The 26,669-nt window shown below is 42.0% G+C and overlaps 1 protein-coding gene across 4 annotated transcripts in view; it reads left to right on the top strand.

The window, feature by feature from the left end:
- Positions 1 to 26,669, top strand: part of SPIDR (scaffold protein involved in DNA repair) — a 336,133-nt gene that overhangs the window by 75,537 nt on the left and 233,927 nt on the right. For all 4 annotated transcript variants that reach the window (XM_084620824.1, XM_084620825.1, XM_084620827.1 and 1 more), the window contains one exon: positions 14,322 to 14,578. In XM_084620824.1, coding sequence (XP_084476950.1) covers positions 14,322 to 14,578 — 257 coding nt within the window. The remainder of the gene's footprint in view (positions 1 to 14,321; positions 14,579 to 26,669) is intronic.

Here is a 26,669-nt window from a genome sequence, read left to right as displayed (position 1 = left end):
AACTGTATTTGGGGAAAAACAGATGATATCATAATATCATGTGGTGACGATGATGATGATACTTTTTCCATTCCCCTAGTATCTCGGTAGTATGTTAAACAGCTGCTGCTAAAGTTAGACATTTTTAGATTGGCAACTCTGGATAACTTGCATCCAAGAGTTTTAAAAAAGCTGGCTGAGGACCTGACTGGACCGTTAATGTTAATATTCAATAAATCTTGGAACACCAGAAAACTGAGGGAAGTTTAATTTTGTGCCAATATATAAAAAGTGTAAATGGGATGACCAGGGTGGTTATAGTTCTTTGAGTCAGACATTGATCCTGGGTAACATAACTGAGTGGTTTCAGAGTAGCAGCCATGTTAGTCTGTATTCGCAAAAAGAAAAGGAGTATTTGTGGTACCTTAGAGACTAACCAATTTATCTGAGCATAAGCTTTCGTGAGCTACAGCTCACTTCATCGGATACATTCAGTGGAAAATACAGTGGGGAGATTTATATACATAGAAAACATGAAACAATGGGTGTTAGCATATACACTGTAACAAGAGAGTGATCACTTAAGGTGAGCTATTACCAGCAGGAGAGCGGGGGGGGGAGCCTTTTGAAGTGATAATCAAGGTGGGTCATTTCCAGCAGTTGACAAGAACGTCTGAGGAACGGTGGAGGAGGGGAATAAACATGGGGAAATAGTTTTACTTTGTGTAATGACCCATCCACTCCCAGTCTCTATTCATGCCTAAGTTAATTGTGTCCAGTTTGCAAATTAATTCCAATTCAGCCGTCTCTCGTTGGAGTCTGTTTTTGAAGTTTTTTTGTTGAAGAATTGCGATTTTTAGGTCTGTAATCGAGTGACCAAAGAGACTGAAGTGTTCTCCGACTGGTTTTTGAATGTTATAATTCTTGATGTCTGATTTCTGTCCATTTATTCTTTTAGGTAGCGACTGTCCAGTTTGACCAATGTACATGGCAGAGGGGCATTGCTGGCGCATGATGGCATATATCACATTGGTAGATGTGCAGGTGAACGAGCCTCTGATAGTGGCCCCACAGTATGCCAACATTTTTATGGCTGACTTAGAACAACGCTTCCTCAGCTCTTGTCCCCTAATGCCCCTCCTCTAATTGCGCTACATTGATGACATCTTCATCATCTGGACCCATGGAAAAGAAGCCCTTGAGGAATTCCACCATGATTTCAACAATTTCCATCCCACCATCAACCTCAGCCTGGACCAGTCCACACAAGAGATCCGCTTCCTGGATACTACAGTGCTAATAAGCGATGGTCACATAAACACCACCCTATAGCGGAAACCTACTGACCGCTATTCCTACCTATATGCCTCCAGCTTTCATCCAGACCACACACCACCATCCATTGTCTACAGCCAAGCTCTATGATACAACCGCATTTGCTCCAACCCCTCAGACAGAGACAAACACCTACAAGACCTCGATCAAGCATTCTTACAACTACAGTACCCACCTGCTGAAGTGAAGAAACAGACTGATAGAGTCAGAAGAGTACCCAAAAGTCACCTACTCCAGGACAGGCCCAACAAAGAAAATAACAGAATGCCACTAGCCATCACCTTCAGCCCCCAACTAAAACCTCTCCAACGCATCATCAAGGATCTACAACCTATCCTGAAGGACGACCCATCACTCTCACAGATCTTGGGAGACAGGCCAGTCCTTGCTTACAGACAGCCCTGCAACCTGAAGCAAATACTCACCAGCAACCACAGACCACACAACAGAACCACTAACCCAGGAACCTATCCTTGCAACAAAGCCCGTTGCCAACTGTGTCCACATATCTGTTCAGGGGACACCATCATAGGGCCCAATCACATCAGCCATACTATCAGAGGCTCGTTCACCTGCACATCTACCAATGTGATATATGCCATCATGCGCCAGCAATGCCCCTCTGCCATGTACATTGGTCAAACTGGACAGTTGCTACGTAAAAGAATAAATGGACAGAAATCAGACGTCAAGAATTATAACATTCAAAAACCAGTCGGAGAACACTTCAGTCTCTTTGGTCACTCGATTACAGACCTAAAAGTGGCAATTCTTCAACAAAAAAACTTCAAAAACAGACTCCAACGAGAGACGGCTGAATTGGAATTAATTCGCAAACTGGATATAATTAACTTAGGCTTGAATAGAGACTGGGAGTGGATGGGTCATTACACAAAGTAAAACAATTTCCTCATGTTTATTCCCCCCCTCCACCGTTCCTCAGACGTTCTTGTCAACTGCTGGAAATGACCCACCTTGATTATCACTTCAAAAGGTCCCCCCCCCCCGTCCTGCTGGTAATAGCTCACCTTAAGTGATCACTCTCTTGTTACAGTGTATATGCTAACACCCATTGTTTCATGTTCTCTATGTATATAATCTCCCCACTGTATTTTCCACTGAATGCATCCGATGAAGTGAGCTGTAGCTCCCGAAAGCTTATGCTCAAATAAATTTATTAGTCTCTGAGGTGTCCAAAGTACTCCTTTTCTTATAAGTGAGTGGCTGATGCTGCACTCAGTTAATAAAGAATTAAAGGAGGGTAATATAATGAATTTCAATCAACATGGGTCTATGGAAAATAAATCCTGTCAACCTAACTTGATATTTTTATTTTGATGAGATTACAAGCTTGGTTGATAGAGGTAATAGTATTGATAAAATATACTTAGACTTCTGTAAGGCATTTAACTTGGAAGTTCCTGTTAATTATCTGGATTATTGCTGAACGTAAGCCAAAGTTCACTTTACTTCTCCTTTTAAAAAGTGTAAACAGAAAAAATACAAAACATTTTGAGTAACTCTTGCTTAACAATGAAAAGTGCCATTAACGAGAAGTGGGGGCGGGGTGTTAGAGAGTGTTGGATGTTTATCTGGGCATCTGGCAGCGTCCATTCCAGGAGGCCTCTTGCTCCTCAGTGGCTACACTGTCTCCCAGGCAAGGCCACTGGGTGCCTGCAATGCTGGGCAAGCTGCACAGGAGCTCCTCTTAGCAGGGAGGAGGCTCAAATTGCAGCCAGCTACTTTGTTGCTGAAGAGCCAGGTGATTAAGGTTGCCACTCAGTCGGGTTTTACCCAGACAGTCTGGTTTTTGGCTTCTGCGTCTGGGTGCCATTTAGGGTTGCCAGGGGCCTGGTTTTCAATTGAAAAATCCAGTCGAAAAGGTGACCTGGAACCCTAAATGGCACCCAAACTAAAAGTCTGGTTACTGTGGAACAGGAGGAAGCGCTGGTCATTAATACATGCCCAACCCTACCTAGCTAGGTCTGCGTCCTACCTGCAGGCAGGCTTCTTGAGATGATCCAGTGGGCAATGGGTGGAGAGAGGGAGAGGAACAAGTAATGGGGATGTGGTCTCGGGGGAAGAGGCAGAGAGGGGTCTTGGGAGAAAAGGTGGAGTGGGGTCTCAGGTCCAGTTACCAGCAGTTAGAAAGATGGCAAACCTCAGCTGATTCTCTTCAGAGCTGTAGTCAGACCTTTATCCACTGGACCTTACTGGCCTCCTGTCCGACTCCCCTGCCCAACTTCCCTGTGGAGACAAGAGGGAATTCCCCATGCATCCTCTGCCTCCCAGGCCTGCAGGGACCAGGCTACAGCCTCTGCAGGGCAAAGAATATAGAGAAAGCTCCTGCTCTGCTACAGCATTGGGGGAGGGGAGGGGAGAGGGCTTTGATCTCAGGGTTCCCTGCAACTGCAGGTTTTGCAGTTGCTCCGAACCAGCCATGTACGCCTGCATCTTTTAGAACGAAAGGATCTCTGGTGGTGAGATACAGAACTTTGTAGTTTCGCCTCAGTAGCTCCAGCTGTGTGGCTCAGCGCAAGCTGAAAGCTAGGCTTAGGAGAGAGCCATCCAGATGTGCACCAGATGAGAGTATAATGCTGATTGGCATACAAGAAACCACTAAATAAAGTGACTATGCTGGCATGGTCAGTGAGTCTTTCACTATTATGGCTGAAAGCAGTCAGGAGTGTACATTTTGCTTCTTGAGCATTTTCTGGTGTGCTGTAATTCATGCAGCAACTTTTCATGTGAAACAGATTTATTAAAGAGTTTTTGGTACATCGCTTCCAACAATCTCACATACCACCACTGGTACACATATTTCATTTGGGACCTCCTAGATGTACTAGGTGATGGACACATTAGAAGTACCTGAGGAAGAGAGTGAATTGAGATGACTGCTTATCCCCATATCTTGTTTCTTATTCCTCTGTGGTTTAGGGTGGGTTAATGCAGCCCTTGTTAAACATTGTCCTCAACTTGTTGAAAAGATTATCAAAGAAAACACTACATCTAGCAACCTGAAATTCCTCACAGATTTATAGAAACGTAATGTCAGCACATTCCATGGAATCTAGCAGGCATAACATTTCAATATCTACTCATTAGTGGCTTATATAGTTATAAAAATCTGAATTATAAAAGTTGAAATTGGTAAACTTTTTAATTGTTCTTTTACAATAGCACATATACTGGATTTTTATTAAACTCAGTCTCCTGCCTTCCACGTTGCTACTGTCCTCCTTAGATGCTTGGAGACTGGCCAAGCAGAACTACTCACTCTGCTAACAGGGTGTGTTTTACAAGCAGATGAGCAATGTTGACAGCATATTTTTTGTCTGTATAATGCATGCAATTCTGCTAAATGTAATGCATTTCCCCAAAAACTTCCCAGGGACAGCACACCTGCCCAGTTTCTGATGACTTACTTTCCCTCCTGTCCCCACCTCTCTACAGATTAATGCACACTCTGTGATATTATATCAATAAACTTAGCATATTTCTCCCAAAAACAAAGAATTCTAGTAGAGTGCATTTAATGTAAATTTCTTTTTGCTCACTTTTCTTGGGTATAGTTAGGAGATGCTGTTTGATCTAACCGGGAAAACAAATTAATGCTTTCTCCATTCTGCTGCTAGTGCCCTCAGTATGCATGTATTGTTATCATCATTATTAACAATCCCTAAAAATGACATGATGCTTCAGACGTGTAGAAAAGACACATTCCCTACCATGAAGAGTTTATAGTCTAAAATAGACAACACCAATAAAAATAAAACCTGGCATGATATCTTACAAAAGGTAGGCATGGGAGAGATTTTGTGTGGGAGATGAGAAGGCAGGGAGAAGTAAAAAGTTTAGGGAGGGGTTTGAAGGAGGTAAGATGTTCCAGGCATAGGGGACAGAGCCTTGTGAGTTGTGAAGCAAGAAGTGGGGCAAAGGGGAAGGGCAGTCAAGCAAGAGGTTTGGGAGGAATGCAGTGGGAGTGGGAGAAAATGAGTGCACTATAATGTTCCTTAAGTGCTGTAACCTAAATTCCCCAGCACTGCAGGAGCTGTTAGTGTGGAGCAGTCTGCTGAAACTTTGAAAATAGAACATTAATCCTGTGTTTGTGCATGCATCCGATGAAGTGAGTTGTAGCTCATGAAAGCTTATGCTCAAATAAATTTGTTAGTCTCTAAGGTGCCACAAGTACTCCTTTTCTTCCTGTGTTTGTGTGTGCACCTGGATTTATTCCCATAAGATTGTACTGAGAGCAGAGATGTAAATGGAAGCAAGATTGAGTCCATCAATAAGCTCTGCTCCAGTTTACCCTTGAAAAATGCAGACCATCAGAAGTAGTACCTCCTCCCCGCCCCCCACTTGCGCTGATAAGTGAACATTACTTCTGAAACCTCTGACAAAAAATTTCATACCGATTGTGAACAAATCTGTCTACGTGGCCAGCTCAGATGAAGGGGTCTAAGGACTGAAATGATGTTTAGATAATCCAGTTTAGTTCAAAGTACAGGTTGGTGGTGATTGCTCTTTGGCAGATCTGAACTACCTGAAGTTGCTGGAAGAGGAGGAAATGGACTAGTTTGTTGGAGTTTTGGCTGCTGGCACAGAGTCATGTCTAAATCTGAAATAGAGTACCTGCTCAGAATTCAGCATTATGGCATAAGTGGCACTTGTGCTTATACCAAGCTGTTCTGATCCCTTCTTTAGATAAGAGCTTGAAACATGCTAAAGATTTTACTTCTAGTACATAGGATTTATTCCTGAATAAAATTCTCTCATTTCAAAATCAAAATCTTGGCAATTCTGCCCTATTTTCTATACAAGAATATGGTCTTAAAACCTAGTTCTAATATAGTTTTTCCCTGTTCAATTTAGGCAACCAAAATGTTAGAAACCAGTTTTGCAAGAATTGTATTTATACTGTTTTTACTCATGGTTCTGAAACTCTGTAGAAGGGGCCAAAGAGGTGCTTCAAGTTACAAACTTAATTCCTTATTTAAGAACAGGTTTTTTTTTCTGATTCAGTAGGAGTTTAGTCTGAGTAGGTATCTTAGGATTTACATATAAATAATATTTGACTCTGTAGTGCCTTTCAATTGAGTCATCTTGTATTATGTCCAGGCTTTAACCCAGAGGATTACCAATCTCAAAAAACTGGGTTTTTCCACTCATTTTCATAAATGAAACTGAACACATAACTACCTAAAGCAAAACACTATTGAATAGAAAAGGAGTACTTGTGGCACCTTAGAGACTAAGCGCTCCTTTTCTTTTTGCGAATACAGACTAACACGGCTGCTACTCTGAAAACTATCGAATAGGTTTAACGGTTGATGTGGTGATAGCTCTCATACAGTTACTAATAGAAAGATAGTAATAACTAGCGACTTTAATGTCAGAAATACAGAAATAGTCCTTATATAAGTGACAGCAAGGATGAAGAGACTTCAGTGTTGTTGTTGGCCAAAATTTTCAAATTTAGGTGCCTAAAGATAAGTAAGTAAGTTTCTGCATAAAAGTGGCCTGATTTTCAGTGGTGCTAACCATCTACACCTATTGAGCCTATTGATATTACACTAGTGCCCACAAGACCTCAATCAGATCAGGACTCAATTGTACTGGATGCTACATAGTTACATGGAAGACATGGTATTTGTCCTGCGGAGCTTGCAAATCTAATTAAGGACAAGATATAAGTGAGTGTAAGATTGAGAGAGGTTGAGAGTAACTGTAATACATAGGCTAGTTATGTGCACAGGTTGATCCAAATAATTTTAACAATTTTTTTGAAAAATAGATACATGTCCATAATCTTCATTGTCTCTCAACCTGACATAACTGGAAGAAATTGAAGATATTCTTGTGTGATGATGAATCAGAGATTAGACAAGGCAATAAAACCATATCTGGAGTTCCAGCATTGAGACTTAAACAGTTATCAGGTTAATGGAGAAAACAGGTTCTGTTCACTTGTGCTACAAGTTGATGGAGTGAACAGTAGCACTATTTAAGATAGAAAAATCAAATCACAAAATCCCTGAATTTGAGGCCTATCTACATTACAAAGACAATGGTGTAAAGGGGCTCAGTTACAACATGGCTGTTCCAACTGCCTAGATTGCAAGCAAGTCTTCTTCACACAGTCATATTTATAATATGGGCAGGGCCTCGAAGTAACCCTAAAACTGCATCTTTGTAAATTGTCACTTAGCCAGTCATTTCCTTCTTTTAACCTGGTCTCCTCTCTCCAATAGATAGCACTTTGTCTTACTGTGCTTGTTAGTTTGATCTGTTTGTGCATTCAAAACTTCATTTTAATATTATAGCTGGCAAGTGCCTTTGGAAATAAAAATTAAAGGGGGGCACTTTTTTGTGTGTAAAAGTTTACTTGGACTGAGCAAGTGGCCTCTACTATTTCTATTACGAGGATCTATGCCTTAGACCAGTGGTTCCCAAACTGGGGTTTGCGAACCCCTGGGGGTTCTCAGAACGTTACAGGGGGTTCTCCAGAAAAATTTCACTAATGGCAGCCAGAGGACATTGAAGGCAGCAGGTGGGACCTGGTTGCAGGGCAGACAGCCTGAGCCCCAGGGAGACTGGGGCTGGGCAGTTGGGGCTGGAAGCTCGAGCCCTGTCCCTGCGAGTGGGGGAGCCGGCAGCCTGAACCCTGGCACTTCACTTGGGGCTGGCAGCCTGAGCCCCAGAGACAGCGGGGCCAGGCAGTTGGGGCCAGCAGCCCAAGCCCTGCCCCTGTCAGCCGGGGAGCCGGCTGCCCAAACCCCAGGGAGAGCGGGGCTGGGCAGTTGGGGCTGGCAGCCTGAGCCCCAGCGATCAGCGGGACCTGCAGCCCGAGTTCAGTGGAGCTCAGTTGGCCAGGGCGGTCAGCGGGGTCCAGCAGCAGGAGCCTCATGGAGTGCGGAGGAAATTTAAACTTAAATCCCTGGAAATATTAATTTTTAGGAGGGGGTTCACAAGATTTCACAATTTAGTGAAAGGGGTTTACGGGCTGTTAAAGTTTGGAAACCTCTGCCTTAGACTAACCTGTTCTGAGACAGGCAGGCTGAAACAGCTTGCAGACATCTTCTGGACTAACCTGCTAAACCTGTTTGCCTCAAAAGGTGCTAATTCTGCTTAGAGTTGGAGACTAGAGGAATCCTGTAGCTTCTATTTCTTCCTCCCTGCCACTGGCTCCCCACTCCTTTTTACCTAGCTAAAGCTTCACTAACATGGAACTTTCCCACTAGGTCAGTGGAAAAATCTGTTCTGTTACAAGTTAAATCTGTTCTCTTGAGGTTTTACAAAATCGCAGCAGAAAAATGAATTTTTGGAGGAGCAAAACCATGTTTCAGCCTCTTCTTTCATTTGTGTTTTCTAAAACAAGTGGTGCTGCATGCAGTATGTTGGCAAATGAGTATTGCGTATTGGAAGGAGGTAGGATTGTGTGTATGATGACGTGCATTTTTTTCTTTGAGAAGTCAGTGCTAGCCGTGCTTTTTCTGAACCAAGGTAGTATCATCTGAACAAGGAATCAGAGCCACTCTGTAACAATGGAGATCATTTGTTTTTCATTTCTGTTACTCTTTTTTGAGGCAATGGGTGTTAGTTGCTTGTAATAGAAGCCACAAAATTTCCTCATTCAGGTTGAACTCTTTCCCACTACTCTTGAACAATATTCTAAGCAAGATCTCATTTGTCCCTCCTCTTGCTTATTGGGGTTACTGTTTCCTCTAACAGACAGTTACTGTTACTACAGTTATTGTCCACCTGAAGAAGGTGAACAGTTTCCTGAAACAAATGACACTATGTAAAATTGCCTGACAGGAGGTATCTCTAGAACAAACATCAAAGGTTGTGCAGAAATCAGAACAGGAGTATACCATTTTGGTGTCTTTTGAGTATTGTGCTTTGATCTCCAGTCATTTTAGGGAGCATCCTATTTTTTAATTTTTCTCTTTTTTTCTCTTTTCATTTTAGTATTCACATAGATAGCTTGTAAATAGGTGAGAGGTTACAGTAGGATTCCACAGAAGTTGGGAATGGGCAACAGGGGACAGATCACTTGATGATTACCTGTTTTGTTCATTCCCTCTGATGCACCTGGCATTAGCTACTGTCGGAAGACATGATACTGGACCAGAGGGACCTTTCGTCTACCCAGTATGGCTGTTCTTATGTTCTTAAGGCATGTTGTCTGTGAACATCTGCAGGCTTAGACCAAATCCCTTCCAATTCCTTCACCTGATGGAAATTTTTCAAAAACTGTCCAATAGGCTTTCAGTGACAATACATGTTAGTACTAATGCTTTGAATTTGATCACATGTATACTTGGGCTAACCTGCAGCTAATAAAGTAGCTAATGCAAACACAGCTTCTGGTATTGTGATCCTGACAGGACTTTCAACCTTAGAAGTGTCAGAACTGGTCAATATTTCAACGGGGGACCTCCAAAGAAAAACCAATGTGTTGTTCCAGGAAGTGGTGCTGTTAATTTAGAAGCTGATCCTCTTCCCTTAGAGACAGTAATGAACCCATGCCCTGGCATCATGAGAGGAGCTGTGCTGCCGGGATTAACGTCTTTCTGATGAGTCATTAAAAATGAGGTGCTAACCACTTGTTAAAGATCTCATAGCACTGTTTAGAAGAGATCGGGTATTTGGCTCTGGTTAAATTCTAATTTGAGAAACTACCACTTGTCGTATACAATTTTTTCTGCAGATACAAGTGGATGTAGCCTTCTTTCTCACTATTTATCCTAAATGATTATGTAATGTTTCTGTGCACGGTTAAACAGCTACTGCATTCCACCCCAGAGGACGGTTGCATTTCATTGTGTCGATGTAAGCGGCTATGTTGTGGCTTTTGTTGAGGTTGGGAGTGGTGGTTGGTCAGCGTACTCAGGAGAGGCAACTGTTACCAGTTTTTTTTAAAGGGTGCAGTTGCACTCTCTGTGGTGTCAGCCTCAGAGTAATAATGCGTACAGAAGGGGATGTGGAGCATTGAGCAGGCCCAGTCACTTCCCATTTTGCATACCACCCTGAACACGCCCGATCTCGTCTGATCTCGGAAGCTAAGCAGGGTCGGGCCTGGTTAGTACTTGGATGGGAGACCTCCTGGGAATACTGAGTGCTGTAGGCTTTGGGGGGAGGGATAGCTCAGTGGTTTGAGCATTGGCCTGCTAAACCCAGGGTTGTGAGTTCAATCCTTGAGGGGGCCATTTAGGGATCTGGGGCAAAAATTGGGGATTGGTCCTGCTTTAAGCAGGGGGTTGGACTAGATGACCTCCTGAGGTCCCTTCCAACCCTGATATTCTGTGATTCTATGATATGGAGCACATCCGACTGTGCGAGTGCATGTGCACAGAGGGATTGCCAGGAAGCTTCCTGCACTTTCTCTTTCCCTCGTGCACCCAAACAAGCAGCCACAATTTGATCTGTACTTTACAAAGTAATTTGGTGTCCTTTGGGATGAAAGGCATTGCAAAAATATAAGCTATTAATATTATAAATACATTGCATTATTGCTCCAGATAGGAAGTTTCAATTAATCTCCGCCATCAGTTTGGGCTTGCAGCTCCAAAAAATTAAGAGCTAGTGATTTATCTATCTTATTACTCCTTTTTGTCGTCATGGTTAACTCAGCCCACGCATTACTATTTAATCTCACAGACACTGTCTGCTCTCTCTATGGATATGCTGTCAGAAGAAAGGTGGTGTCTCCTATGGTACTGCACACACAAAAGCCTATACCCAAGAATTTACCTCAGCAGTGCCGTCCTGGCAGCAGGGCCAGTGGCCAGCACAATGGCCTTACTGGAATGCCTGGGGCATGCTGGTTATGCTAATGCCCCCATCTCACCAAGTGTTGGTCACTGTGTTGGACAATCACCAAACGGCACCGGACTGGGTGCGTGAAGTGCAAGCAGATGCTGAGGTGGAGGGACAGGTGCCCACTCTGAGATCCCCTCCTGCCGGGGGATGATGCTCCGGGTCCTCCCCCAGGGGTTCAGTCATCCTCATCCTCTCCAGATGAGGCTGTGGCGGAGCCCATTCATGCTAGCCCATCAGACGACTTTAAGAAGCACCAAGCCCCACTCCAAAGCGTGGCCACTAACTTAGGTCTAGAGTGGAAGAGATGGTGGAGCAATCAGACGCTTTGTTTAATGTGCTTTCTGCATCCATCCCTGCACGCGCTCCCAGTGCATGAAGGGGTCCTAAAGATTATCAAAGCCCTCTGGCAAACCCCATTCTCAAGCCTGCCCACTTCCAAGAGGAGTGAGAAAAAGTTTTTCTTCCCTGCCAAGGGGTTCCAATCCTTATACATGCCCCCGCCCCCAGTGTCATTAGTTTTTTGTTTCGGTGGCCAACGAGAAAGACAGGCAAGGGCATTCTAGTTCCACCCCCAAAAATAAGGAGGTTAAGAGACTAGACCTTTTCCGGCTTTCAGTGACAGTACATGTTAGTACTCTCCTCGCTTATTCTAAAAAAAAATCACAAGATGGGATTTCTTGGGAAATTAATAATTTTAATATGTGTATAGTAATAAATTCCAACAAAAATATTGCCTTGATTTAGGGGGGAAAACACTTAAGCATGTGTTTAACTCCCATTAAATTCAATGGGTCTTAAGCACATCCTTAGAGTTAAGAGCATGTTTAATTGCTTTCCTCATTTGGGATCTGTGTGCACAAACTACTTCATGTTTGCATCCCTTTTTTTGTTTTTGATGTGATGGGTATTACAGCCATTTATCCCAGTAAACTCAAATCTCTCCAAAAGCAAAAGAATGTATCCAAGGGCTATCTAAAAATAAAGAGCTGGTGTACTAATTTATTACTGTGTGAAACCTTTTTATTTCTGGTTGCATTTCCAGGAGGAAAGCATTGTCCTAAAAAAAACCCAAACAACCCCCCCACCCCACTGTTTGCTAAAATACAATGTTGTTAATCGTTGTGTTTAATATTAGCCTGCTTTTTGGCGGACAGGGGGGCTTAAATACATTTTTTTGCCATTCTTTTCCTTCTGAGTAATTTTTAAAAGTCCTTCCAACTCTTCTTTTTGAAAGCACGTGTATGTTCTTTGAAAATTAACCATGCATCTCATAATTTACACTAATCTTGCGCTGGAGAAAAATTTAGAGAACTTTTTTAAAAATACACAGTTAAACACAATGTTCTGTTGCAAATAATTAGGTTAATTATTGACAGATGACACTGCTAGCTTCTTGAGAGGAGGCACTAACCTCAGTTATCATGATGGCACCAATGATTTAAAGTCTTCATTGGAGATTTTGTCTGCCTTGCTGACTCCATGGGGAAAAGATAGTCTGTGGTCAAGGGCACTGTTAACTGATGAAAATTTGACCTTGAGCAAGTCACTTACTCTCTCTCTTTTTTCAGTTCCCCTTCTGTAAAGTGAGGATAATACTTTAAAAGAGCCAAATAGACTGATAATTGTGACGATAATTCTGAGTCATGTATCTTGTCTACACTGAGGCCTTCTTTTGTCAAACTGTCCCAGTGCTGCAACAGCACTATTATAGTTCCACTGGCAATAGAGGGACTACTAGTGTAGACCAGCCCCCAGCAATTTCACTGTGGTGTCATATCACCTGTCTTAGAGCAGTGACGGGGCGACAGGTTTGTATAATTTTTGGTGGTGCTCAGAACAGGTCCAAGTCCTGTCCTGCCCCCCACACCTGCCTAAGGCTCTGGGAGGGAGTTTAGATGTGGGAGGGGTGCAGGCTCTGGGCTGGGGCAGGGGGTTGGGATGCAGGAGGGGGTGCAGGGTTTGGGTCCTGGGTGTGGGGTCTGGGTTGGGACAGGGGTTGGGCTGCAGGAGGGGGTTTGGGCTGCAGTTTCTGGGAGAGAGTTTGGGTGCGGGAGGGGTGTGGGCTCTGGGCTGGGACAGGGGGTTGGGGTGCAGGAGGAGGTGTGGGAGGGAGTTTGGGGTGCTGGGTGTAGGAGGGGGTGTGGGCTCTGGAAGGGGGTTTGGGTGCTGGGTGCAGGCTCTGGGCTGGGACAGAGGGTGGGGGTCAGGGGCATGTGGATGTGCCAGGGATGAGGAGTTTGGGGTGCAGCAGGCAGGCTGGGACAGGGGGCCAGAGAGGAGGACTCTCCCCAGTGCTCTCCCCGCCAGCAGCAGCGAGCTCCGGGGGGGAGGGAAAAGGGGGCCACTCCTCAGCACCACACTCACCCAAGCCACCCCAGCTGCTGATGCTCAGGTGGTCCAGCTAGGATAAGCCCTCGGAGTCCCCTGCTGGGGGAAGGGGGGCTGTCATATACCTCCTCCTCCCTCCCTCCTTCCTCCCTCTGCAGGCGCAGCAGCCGTCTCAGCCTGCCCCCATCGCCACTCCCTTGTAGCCAGCTGTGGCAGCAGCCGGCGAGGGAGTGCAATGCGGAGCTGCAGGGGGCAGCCACCCGCTGCCCAGGGCAGGCAGGGATGCTCTGGGGAGGTGGCAGGCAGGCCCCATGGGACGTTCCGGGGGAGGCGCACAGGAATGGCAGGCAGGGCTGGAGGAGAGACCCAGCCACAAACATTGGTGGAGCTGGGCTCTCCAGGCCCTGAATTTGCTGGAGCCCGGACACCACGGGCCCGTACAACTTACCGTCCCTGAGCAGTGATGGGAGAATTTGAAGAAAACCTCAATGTAGACAAGGCTCATGAGTCAGCTTTGGTAGAAGTTACAGGCCTTAATGTTCTACAACATCCTCTGCCATGAGATTTTGTATAGCAGTGTATAAAAACATTACTTAAAGGAATCATGTCCATTCTCTGAGCCGGAAATTAGGAGTCCTAAGGGGCAGCTTTAAGTCCCTTTAGAACAAAGCTGACTTAACCTAGTATTTCAATAAAGCTGGATAGTCAGTAAAGAGATCTTTAGATTGTTGGAGTCAACTGTTTTCCCCAACTTGACAAACCTACATCCAAAAAATAAATCGGATGTACTCTTCTGTCAGTGTATGTTCAGACTTGATGCTCTATGTTTGTTCTTATTTTCATATGTCCAGACAGTTTCAACAGAAATTTCTGAATATTCATCTGAGAGTGAAAACCTGGAAGAAGGCCAGGTGGACACAGAGTCTCCTAATTTTGGATTTAGCAAAAAGCTACAATCAAGTTCTGAAGCAGATCTGGCACAGGCTACAGGCAGATCTGCAAGTGACTGGCTAAAATCTGCACAGGCCCTTCTGCAGACACCTAAGAAACAATCAGAGAAGACTTCAAGGACTCCAGAAGATTCTGCAAAGAAAAGGAAATTGCTGAGGTAGATTACAATTCTTTTTCAAGGAAAAGCTTCAAATGAAAAAATCAGAATTAACCAACATTTATCAAAAACAGTAGAATCTATTATAAGATTAATTTCTTTTTATAGTTAAAATTTTAAAGAAGGAAAATTTACTAAGACGCTCTCTCATCTGCTAACAGGCAAACTGTAAAAAAAAAAAAAAAAAAAAAAAAAAAAAAAGCGAGAAAAAGCATTTTCTGTTTTGAAATCAGTGAGGAAAGCACTGGATTTTGAACTCCAGCTCTCTAAGTTTCAGTATAGTTTAGCTTTTTCAATAGTGATTTAAAATGCCTTACAGACACTAATTCTATCCCCCTTGCCAGCTTTTTTAGGCCAGACTGCAGGGGTAAGTGAGCTTTAGGGTTGAAGTCAGAACAGAAGTACAGTAGAGCCCCGTTTATCCGAGCCTCCATTATCAGGCTCTCTGTATTAAATGAACCACCAGCACACACACGAATATTGGAAATTGACACTGCAGGTCCAGATGGCAGGGCTCCGGCTTTTTTGCATTCTGTAGCATAACCACATGGTGTGACTAGCCATCAGGGATTGATGGACCCCGTCAGGTTTCAGAATTCTCGAAAGAACAAAACTGTAGTTGGTGGCCCATTCTGGTGCTGTGCTGGTAGTACATCATTGTCCTCTTGAGTTCTCAGCTGTCAGAACTGTAGCTCCTAAGCATCCTCTCATTATATACATCAATCTTGTATGTCACTTTGTGCAATCCTATCCCTTAGTAGAAGTAAACAAAAATAAATCCATTCAATTTTCCCAAAATAGGGAAAGAACAGGTTAGAGAATACTAAGATAAGTTAAATATGTTCAAGTTGGCAAGGCCTGATGAAACTTATCATACGGTACTTAAGGAACTAGCTGAAGCAATCTTGGAACCATTAGCAGTTATTTTTCAGAACTCATGGAGGACAAGTGAGACCCTGAGGACTGGCGAAGGACAAACATATCACCTATCTTTATAAAGGGGAACAAAGAGGACACCAGGAATTATAAACCAGTCAGCCTAACTTTAATACCTGGAAAGTTACTGGAACAAATTATTAATAGGGCTGTCAAGTGATTAAAAAAATTAATTGTGATTAATTGTGCGATTAAAAAAATTAATTGCATGATTAATCGCACTGTTAAACAATATTAGAATACCGTTTAAATATTTTTGGATGTTTTCTACATTTTCAACACAGAATACAAAGTGCACAGTGCTCACTTTATATTTATTTTTGATTACAAGTATTTGCATTGTAAAAACCAAAATAAATAGTATTTTTCAATTCACCTAATAGAAGTACTGTAGTGCAATCTCTTTATCACGAAAGTTGAACTTACAAATGTAGAATTATGTACAAAAAAATTGCATTCAAAAATAAAACAATGTAAAATTTTAGAGCCTACAAATCTACTCAGTCCTACTTCTTGTTCAGCCAATCACTAAGACAAACAAGTTTGTTTACATTTACAGGAGATAATGCTGCCCACTTCTTATTTACAATGTCACCTGACAGCGAGAACAGGTGTTCACATGGCACTGTTGTAGCCGGCGTTGCAAAGTATTTATGTGCCAGATATGCTAAACATTCATATGCCCCTTCATACCTCTACCACCATTCCAGAGGACATGCATCTATGCTGATGACAGGTTCTGCTCAATAACAATCCAAAGCAGTGCAGACCGACGCATGTTCATTTTCATCATCTCAGTCAGAGGTCACCAGCAGAAAGTTGATTTTATTTTTTGGTGGTTCAGGTTCTGTAGTTTCCACATCAGAGTGTTGCTCTCTTAAGACTTCGGAAAGCATGCTCCACACCTCATTCCTCCCAGATTTTGGAAGGCACTTCAGATTCTTAAACCTTGGGTTGAGTGCTGTAGCTATCTTTAGAAATCTTACATTAGTATCTTCTTTGCATTTTGTGAAATCTGAAGTAAAAGTGTTCTTAAATTGAACAACATGTGCTGGGTCATGATCCGAGACTGCTGTTACATGAAATATATGGCAGAATGTGGGTAAAACAGAGCAGGGGACATACAGTTCTCTCCCAAGGAGTTCAGTCACAAATTTAATTAACACTTTTTTTTTTTAACAAGTGACATCAGCATGGAAGCATGTCTTCTGGAATGGTGGCTGAAGCATGAAGTAGCATACGAATGTTTAGCACATCTGGCACGTAAAAACCTTGCAATGCTGGCTACAAAAGTGCCATGCAAATACTTGTTCTCACTTTCAGGTGACATTGTAAATAAGACGAGGGCAGCACTATCTCCAGTAAATGCAAACAAACTTGTTTGTCTTAGCAATTGGCTGAACAAGAAGTAGGACTGAGTGGACTTGTAGGCTCTGAAGTTTTACATTGTTTTGTTTTTGCGTGCAATTACATAACAAAAAAAATCTACATTTGTAAGTTGCACTTTCACGACAGATTGTACTACAGTACTTGTCTGAGGGGAATTGAAAAATACTATTTATCATTTTTACAGTGCAAATATTTGTAATCAGAAATAATATACACTTTGCTTTCAATTACAACACAGAATATAAATAAAAAATATTTAATTTGAATTTAACAGTGATTAAAACTGCGATTAATCGCAATTAATTTTTTTGAGTTAATCACGTGAGTTAACTGTGATTAATCTATAGCTCTAATTATTAAACAATCCTCTAAGCCCTAGAGGATAATAGTGTTATAAGGAATAGTCAGGATGGATTTGTCAAGAACAAATCATGCCAAACCCATCTCATTTCTCCTCTTTTGACAGGGTTACTGGCGTAACGGATGGGGAGAAGCAGTAGATGTGATATATCTTGATTTTAGAAAGGCTTTTGACACAATCCCACATGACATTCTTATAAGCAAACTAGGGAAATGTGGTCTAGATTAATTTACTATAAGGTGGGTGCACAACTGGTTGAAAGACCAGACTTAAAGACTAGTTATCAGTAGTTCACTGTCAAACTGGGAGGGCATATCTAGTGGGATCCCGCCTGAGTCAATCCTGGGTCCGATACTATTCAATATTTTCAATAATGACTTGGAGTGGAGAGCATGCTTATAAAATTTGAAGATGACAACATGCAGGAAGGGTTGCAAGCACTTTGGAGGACAGGATTAATATTCAAAATGACCTTGACAAATTGGAGAACTGGTCTGAATTCAACAACATGAAATTCAATAAAGATAAGTGCGAAATACTTAAGCTAGGAAGGAAAAATCAAATGTACAACTACAAAATGGGGAATAACTGACTCGCTGGTAGGACCACTGAAAAGGATCTGGGGTTATAGTGGATCACAAGTTGAACATGAGTCATCAGTGTGATGCAGTTGAGAAAAAGGTTAATATAATTCTGTATTAACAGGAGCGTTTGTACGTAAGACACGGGAAGTAATTGTTCTGCTCTACTTGGTACTAGTAAGGCCTCAGTTGGAGTACTGTGTCCAATTTTGGGTGCCACACTTGAGGAAAGATGTGGACAAACTGCAAAGAATTCAGAGGAGAGCAACAAAAACAATAAAGGATTTAGAAAACCTGATCTGTGAGGAAAGGTTAAAAAAAAGACTGGGCATGTTTAGTCTTGAGGAAAAAGAAGACTGAGGTGGGAGATCAATTGTTTTCTATGTCCACTGAAGGTAGGACAAGAAGTAATGGCTTAATTTGCAGCAAGGGAGCATTAGTTTAGATATTAGGAAACGCTTTCTAACTGTAAGGGCAGTTAAGCTCTGGAATAGGTTTCCAAAGGACATGATGGAATCCCAGGTTAGAGAAACCCCCATCAGGGATAGTCTAGTTTTACTTGGTGCTGCCTCAGCACAGGGGGCTGGAGTTGTTAACTTCTCGAGGTCTCATCCAGCCCTATATTTCTATGATTCTTGATTGTATGTTACTGCACTGCATAGTAACTAGCTTCCAAGGGGTTGTTTTGTTATTAAGGAAGCAGTGTGACCATAACTAATGAGAGATGGATTATGCTGGTGTTCAGGTAGTAAAGTGTTGTTCCCATGCTTTCCACCACACACAGATCTTGAATTGGAGACCTTATCTACACTAAAAAAATTTGCATGTTTTTTACATCAGACAAGGCCAAAGGGAATGTGTAGCAGCCACCACCCTTTATGAATCTTATTTCTGCAGTCTGTTCGTTCACACCCATACCTTAGGATGAAATTGGGTATCTGTGTAAGTTCTTTCACTCTTAGAGTTCCATTATGAAGGATAGAAGGAAGAAAATACGAGGTTTTATAGAGTTCGTTGCATGGATTATACCAATAATTGTTTGTTCATAAAACTGGTAAACAAGGAAACTTAAAGACAAAGTGTAGATAAAATGTGATGAACAGTTGCTATAAAACTCAGCTTTTTGTGGCTGAAAATAAATGTCTGATGTGAAGGTTTTATGGGTTTCTAGCTTTTTCAAGTAAGATTTTATTTTCGTCAGCAAAACTGACCAGTTATTCTGAGGCCTGCTGGTCAGTTCAGGAAATGCAGACTTCGTACAATGTTAACTCTTCTGTTTCCAGATCTGTCACTTTGTAATATTTTTTTCCAGCTATCATGAATCTTTCCTGTATCAGTACAATTCCTTTTATACTTTATTAACATTCTTAGCTTGGATTGTTTTGAGCAGGTTAAGAAAGTTTTATTTAATTATTTGATATGTAATTGTACTATAGAACAGTGGGGTACTTAAGATTTGATCTGCTAGAATGCACGTATTCCTTTTCAAAGGACCAGAAAATACAGAATGTCCTGGTATTCCACACAGTAAAACACAACCAATTTCTATCGTACAAGGCCAGCAGAGGCCCTGAATATAAAATAAAATGCCAAGGGAAAAAGGAGCTTGTTCATACTATCTAATTTGATCTGTTTTCCTCACATATGGATACAAGTAGTATGAAATCTTCACAGCTAAAGTCTAATTTCTCTGACATCCTGATCTGATAAAATACTGGAATTATAAATACTAAGTAAAATTTCACTAGATAATTTATTCCTGGACAAAGAGGACATAACTGAAATGCATCAGAGCTACTGCCTGGATGCATCATTTGTAAAAACTGCTTTGTTTGCTGATGGTTTGGCTGGCAGCCCTCACTAATGCATGATCCATGCACTTGTCAAAGATTGAAGGCTGTCTGTAAACTGAAAATGAGGCTGATGCCCCCTGCCTTGTTGTTCATGTCAGGTGATGTATATTAATGGAGGGAGCAGACAGCTTTTTGAGCAAAAATACTTTTTACCTAAAACAAAAAATTCCCAATTGTAACTTTAAATTACTAGCTATTGCCTGTTTAGAATTGTCTAACAGGACATATCTGTGCCTTACCAAAGAGGAGTCAGTTTGGTGCCCTTTCCTTTTTGGCCCTGGAATCATAGTCTGGTGTTATGTGCAAGCTTTTGGGAGACAAATTGGCAGAGAAGTCTCTGAGCCAGAGATCGTGCCTCAGTATCTAGTCTGTAAGAGCAAAGGCAGGGAATCCATGGGGATACTTTGCTTTGTCTGGCTGCTGCTCTGGTCTCCGCTTCTATGCGGACTTCTCTTCCTTAGCCTTCTGCCATTTTTGTTTTGCCAGCAGTTGTATGAACAAATCAGCTACAGTTAAAATTCAAACCAGGAATAAAACCAAGAAAATAACTTATCATTGTGAACAAGGACACTTATTTGGATCGAGTTTCCATAGTTTTGGTAAGATTCTCCATGTGTCATAGGAGAGGTGGGTCATCTGTCCCTGAACTGTAGTCCTCTCCTCTGTTTACCTCCCCTCCTCAGGTTAGGGGCAAGAGACATGTGTGTCATATTTAGGCTCTCAGAGGTCGAAGAAATCCATATGTAGGCCTCCATGCCAGCTCCATGCCAGTTTAGAGCAGTAGTTTTCAACCTGTGGTCTGCAGACCCTGGAGGTCCACACACTATGCCTAAGATTTCCAAAGGGGCCTGCAGCTCTGTTCAGAAATGTTTAGGGTCTGCAAAGGGAAAAAGGTTGAGAACCATTGGTTTAGAAGGAGAGCGCTCTCTGCTTTTTTTTTTTTTTTTTTTTTTGGGCGGGGGTGGTTGGGCGGGAATGGATTAAGAAATTCCTGGTAAATTTTTCAACTTGAATTTTTGAAGTACGTGGTTAAAAAGGTAATTAATACCCTGGAAACTGAGGAGGCCCTAAACAAACCAGGCCCTAAACCTAGACCTCCCAAAAGTTTCTTCCTTCTTGTTTCAAACAGGGCTGTTAAATTCCGCTGATAAATTCAGTGGAGGTGGTTGTCCTGCTTAGAAGAACAGGAACACAAACTCTCCACCAAATCTTACCATATGCAGAAAGACAAATAGCAGGTTTGTAAATTTTACAAATGCAGTTTCATCCCTGGAAAGAATACTATTGTGCCTTTTTCCAGAGACATTTTTTTTGCTCAAGGGATCTGGGAAATTGGAAAACTGAAATCTCGCTTCATAGGAACCTTGACTCTTCAGTATTGCAAACATATATTTGTTTACTCGTTTGCAGGAGTTACAGTGGCATAGTGTTTAGGCACATCTTGCCCAATTTAAGATAAAAGAGGTAAAGACAGCGATTAAGAAGATGCATCTAGCAGCAGCCTCTGTGGTGGGTTACAGCTGTAGATAGTGTAAAATTTTCTGGAAAGTCACTTTTTCTTCTCCTACTGTTGCTAACAGGCATCTTTGGCTCCTACTGTTGTGTGGCAACTCATGCAAATTAAGTATTTGCTCCCTGCAAGTTTTGCTGAAGCTAACTCTGATGTGAGGCAATTGAAAATGCTTTAGCAGAGCGCAGAAGGAGCAACTGCTTCTTCTATCAGATTCCAGGAAAGAACTCCAAATCCATAAATTCACAAGTGATTCTAGGAGAGACTTCAGATGTATCTTTTTTACTGCCTTAAACAGTCAAAAAAGACCTCTCAGCATTTATACAACAGATCAAAGAATTTGAATAGAAACAGAAGGATGAGAGAGGAAAACCTGCATCAGTGCAACTTTCCAAGCCACACTACCACTTGTATCCATATTAATGCCCTACCTCAAACAGGTCATAAGAACAGCCATACTGGGTCTGACTAATGGTCCATCTAGCCCAGTATGCTGTCTTCTGACAGTGGCCAATGCCAGGTGCTTCAGAGGGGTGAACAGAACAGTAATCATCAGGTAATCTATCCCCCGTTGCCCATTCCCAGCTTCTGGCAAACTAGGGACACTTCAGCTCACAGTTTTGCATCCCAGCCCATCCTGGCTAATAGCCATTGATGGACCTATCCTCCATGAACTTATCCAGTTCTTTTTTGAACCCTGTTATAGTCTTGACTTTCACAACATGCCCTGGCAAAGAGTTCCACAGGTTGACTGTGTGTTGTATGAAGAAATGCTTCCTTTTGTTTGTTTTAGACCTGCTGCCTATTAATTTCATTTGGTGACTCCTAATTCCTTCAAATAACACAAGAACAAATAATATTTCCTTATTTATTTTCTTCACGCCAGTCATGATTTTACAGACCTCTATCATATCCCTCTTAGTTGTCTCTTTTTTAGGCTGAAAAATCCCAGTCTTATTGATCTCTCCTCATATGGAAGCTGTTCCATACTCCTAATAATTTTTGTTGCCCTTTTTGGTACCTTTTCCAATTCCAGTATTCAAGATGTGGGCATACCATGGATTTATATAGAAGAAATATGATATTTTCTGTCTTATTTTCTATCCCTTTCAAATATGTACCCTCTTCCCCACGATTTCTGTACTGGCAGATACAGCTCACCATTGATCACTGTGTATTAGAAATGATTATTTGAGCCATTGAAATAGTTGTTCTTCTTGTCAGTGAAAATATGTATATTAGATATTTTCCTGGTCATCCAAATGATATCTAAGTTGGCTGAAGTGTTGATGGAGAAACACTGCACTCTCCAAAATGGCAAAGTTGATGTATGCATGTCTCCAGAATTTGTACCCAGTTGCAATTACACAAGTAACATAAGGATGAAGGATTACTCTTGTCTCCTTCTGTGCCAACTCATCCTATCACAAAGAAAAATTGTGGCATGCCTCAGGTGTTAGAAGGGTGGTCCAAATTTGACAACACTAAACCAATGAAAAAATGTACTGCACTGATTCTAATGCATCATTTTGAGACACAGAGGGAATAAGGCTTCTAAATCTGTGATAGTGAATTGTATCAAAACTTGTGTAGTGCAGGGCTCTAAAGCTGGGGTCATGTCTACACTACAGGCGCTACAGCAGACAGCTATAGTGCTTCAGCTATGCCACTGTAATGCCATAGCGTATTCGCTTCCTACTGTGATTGAAGGCTTTTTCTCCCACTGTCGGTAATCCATCTCCCTGAGAAGCAGTAGCTTGGTCGACAGAAGCATTCTTCTATTGATCTAGCCTCGTCTGCACTTGGGGGGTTAACTTGGCATAACTGTGGGACTCCGATATAAATTTTTCACATCCCTGAGCAAGATAGGTAGCAAAAAAAAATGAGGCGTACTTGTGGCACCTTAGAGACTAACAAATTTTTTTGGGGTTTGTTAGTTTCGAAGGTGCCACAACTACTCCTCTGTTTTTTTTGCTGATACAGACTAACACGGCTACCACTCTGAAACCTGTCACCAAGATAGCTAGGTTGATCGAAACTTTAAGCGTAGACCTAGCTTAAGTTTATACCATCTGAAGATTTTGTAACTCACTCCACTAGGTCAGGCCTGATCTACACTGAAAAGTTATATCAACAATGTAGTTGTTGGTCAGGGATGTGAAAAACACATGATGAGGAAAAAAAGGGTTTCCATCAACACAGCTAACTTCAGTCAGGGATGTGGTGTTCCTAGACTGATAGAAAGACACCCTCTGTTACAGTAGGCTTCATCAATACTATGGGGATATGCCAGCTGAGCTATGCCAGTATAGCCTCTGTCGTCCAGACATATCCTCAGCAACTATCTCTAGGGCTGAGAGGGGACTTGCAAGGCAACTACTTTGAAAAACTTCCATAAGCTGTTTTTCTATATGTATGTACAGTACTTTGTACAGTGAGTACCCAATAATGATTGGGCAATGCTACAATACAAATAATTAATGACCTAATGATCAATTGTGAAATAGTTAACAATGGTGACAGTTAAAGAGTACTCATTAGTTTTCTAAGTCAACACTACATTGAGCTGAATTGGATGGCTAACACTCCTCAGAATTGTTACAAAAATTCTAACTTGAACTGAGTGTAATCTTCACAACCATGAGAGCTAGCGAGTGGGAGCTGAGATTCTGGAACCACAATTCTTTGTCAGCGGGTGAATTCTGCAGTGAAGTCTGTGGCTGTGAAATCACTGATTACATGGGACCCTGACTATGAGAATAAAATATGTTTAGGAAATGCTATATTGCTGTAACTGTTTATTGCTCTTAAATTCAAATGAACTAGAAACTAGTAAACTTAGATGACCCATATTTAATGGGGTTGGTTTTGGTAATTTAAATAATGAACATAGATTCCCAACACGTTTAAAAAAAGAACAAATAAACAAGATAAACGTCTCTAAACCCAACTTACCCGGCATTACACTTGCATGCTCAAAGTGCAGTACAGATTTTCTTTTAAATTTAACTTCACTTGGGTCGGGACCCAACGGCCAGTAAGTCTTAGACTACATTTAAAATTTAGATTGACATAGCTACGGATGTGAACTACCCCTGAGTGCCATAGCTAGGCCGACCTAACTCCCCATGTAGAAGCAGCTAGGTTGAGGGAAGAATGCTTCCATAGTCCTAGCTACCGTTGCTCAGGGAGGTGGTGGTCCTACAGTGAAAAGTTCATGTTAAGTACTGAACTAGGACATGTATCTTGCTTCTTAAACTGGAGTCTTCCCCAGGGGATTTCACTGGATAAAATAGGTTTCAGAGTAGCAGCCGTGTTAGTCTGTATTTGCAAAAAGAAAAGGAGTACTTGTGGCACCTTAGAGACTAACAAATTAATCTCTAAGGTGCCACAAGTACTCCTTTTCTTTTTACTGGATAAAATAGTGACACCAGGTAAAATATGGAAAAATTGTGGGCAATGGAGAATGTATGATTGGTCACCTTTGCATAATAGGTGGCTAAATGAATGCGCGTGTTAAATTGTTTCACAAAAAATTGTTCTTTCTTGGGAAAGGTTGACATGATATAAATCTCAAAGTATGCTATTTGTTATATAAAAACATACTGTCCACCTCCTTCACAGAAAAGAATCATATTTTATTCTTCAAAATGACATTTGCCACCTGTCAAATTATATACACCAAAATGTAAGTCAATCATATAGGCCAATTAAGTACATAATAGTGTCTGGATCTGCCAAAAGAGGAAATTCAGCATTAGAAAATAACATGCCTTCCCACCCCATCCCGAGGCACACAGCTGCACAAAGAAACGGAACCACAGTTAAGTTCAAGAGCTAGTTACAATAGGTCCTGCACTGATGCCAACGTCTGGCAAAATGAAGCAAGACCACAGCAAATACTAGCATCAATAAAGGCCTGCATCACAGATGCCAGCAAAATTGAGGAAATCATAAGATATAACATGATGACAACCCCTGAAGCTGATGCAGAGTAAAAATGGTATACCTTGAAATCTTGCCAAAAGCAAGTAACAGAGCCCAGGTCAGCTGACTAGGGCTTGCAGGGCTTGTGCTGTAGGGCTAAAAATATCAGTGTAAACATTCAGGCTTGGGCAGGAGCCTGGGTTCCACGACCCTCCCCCTTTGCCAGGTATCAAAGCCTGGGCTCCAGCAAAGCCAAAAATCTATTCTAGTTTTTTTAAGGCTGGTCTACAATACTGCAGTAAGTCGACTTAAGTTACACTATTTCAGTTAAAAGAAAAGGAGTACTTGTGGCACCTTAGAGACTAACCAATTTATTTGAGCATAAGCTTTCGTGAGCTACAGCTCACTTCATCGGAAGCATTCAGTGGAAAATACAGTGGGGAGATTTATATACATGGGGAACATGAAACAATGGGTGTTACCATACATACGGTAAGGAGAGTGATCGCTTAAGGTGAACTATTACCAGCAGGAGAGAAAAAAAAAAACCTTTTGTAGTGATAATCAAGGTGGGCCATTACCAGCAGTTGACAAGAATGTCTGAGGAACAGTGCGGGGTGGGGAGGGGGGAAATAAACATGGGGAAATGGTTTTACTTTGTGTAATGACCCATCCACTCCCAGTCTTTATTCAAGCCTAAATTAATTGTATCCAGTTTGCAAATTAAATTCCAATTCAGCAGTCTCTTGTTGGAGTCTGTTTTTGAAGTTTTTTTGTTGAAGAATTGCCACTTTTAGGTCTGTAATTGAGTGACCAAAGAGATTGAAGTGTTCTCCAACTGGTTTTTGAATGTTATAATCTTGACGTCTGATTTGTGTCCATTTATTCTTTTACGTAGAGACTGTCCAGTTTGGCCAATGTACATTGCAGAGGGGCATTGCTGGCACATGATGGCATATATCACATTGGTAGATGTGCAGGTGACCGAGCCTCTGATAGTGTGGCTGATGTTATGATGATGTCCCCTGAATAGATATGTGGACACAGTTGGCAACGGGCTTTGTTGCAAGGATAGGTTCCTGGGTTAGTGGTTCTGTTGTGTGGTATGTGGTTGCTGGTGAGTATTCGCTTCAGGTTGGGAGGCTGTCTGTATGCAAGGACTGGCCTGTCTCCCAAGATCTGTGAGAGTGATGGGTCGTCCTTCAGGCTAGGTTGTAGATCCTTTATGATGCGTTGGAGAGTTTTTAGTTGGGGGCTGAAGGTGATGGCTAGTGGCGTTCTGTTATTTTTTTTGTTGGGCCTGTCCTGTAGTAGGTGACTTTTGGGTACTCTTCTGGCTCTGTTAATCTGTTTCTTCACTTCAGCAGGTGGGTATTGTAGTTGTAAGAATGCTTGATCCAGATCTTGTAGGTGTTTGTCTCTTTCTGAGGGGTTGGAGCAAATGTGGTTGTATTGTAGAGCTTGGCTGTAGATAATGGATCGTGGTGTGTGGTCTGGATGAAAGCTGGAGGCATATAGGTAGGAATAGCGGTCA

The sequence above is a fragment of the Lepidochelys olivacea genome, assembly GCF_965140295.1.
Source record: "Lepidochelys olivacea isolate rLepOli2 genome assembly, chromosome: 2".
NCBI lineage: Eukaryota > Metazoa > Chordata > Testudines > Cheloniidae > Lepidochelys > Lepidochelys olivacea.
The sequence above is the reverse complement of the archived record's forward strand: the minus strand, read 5'-3'. Positions and strand labels throughout refer to the sequence as shown.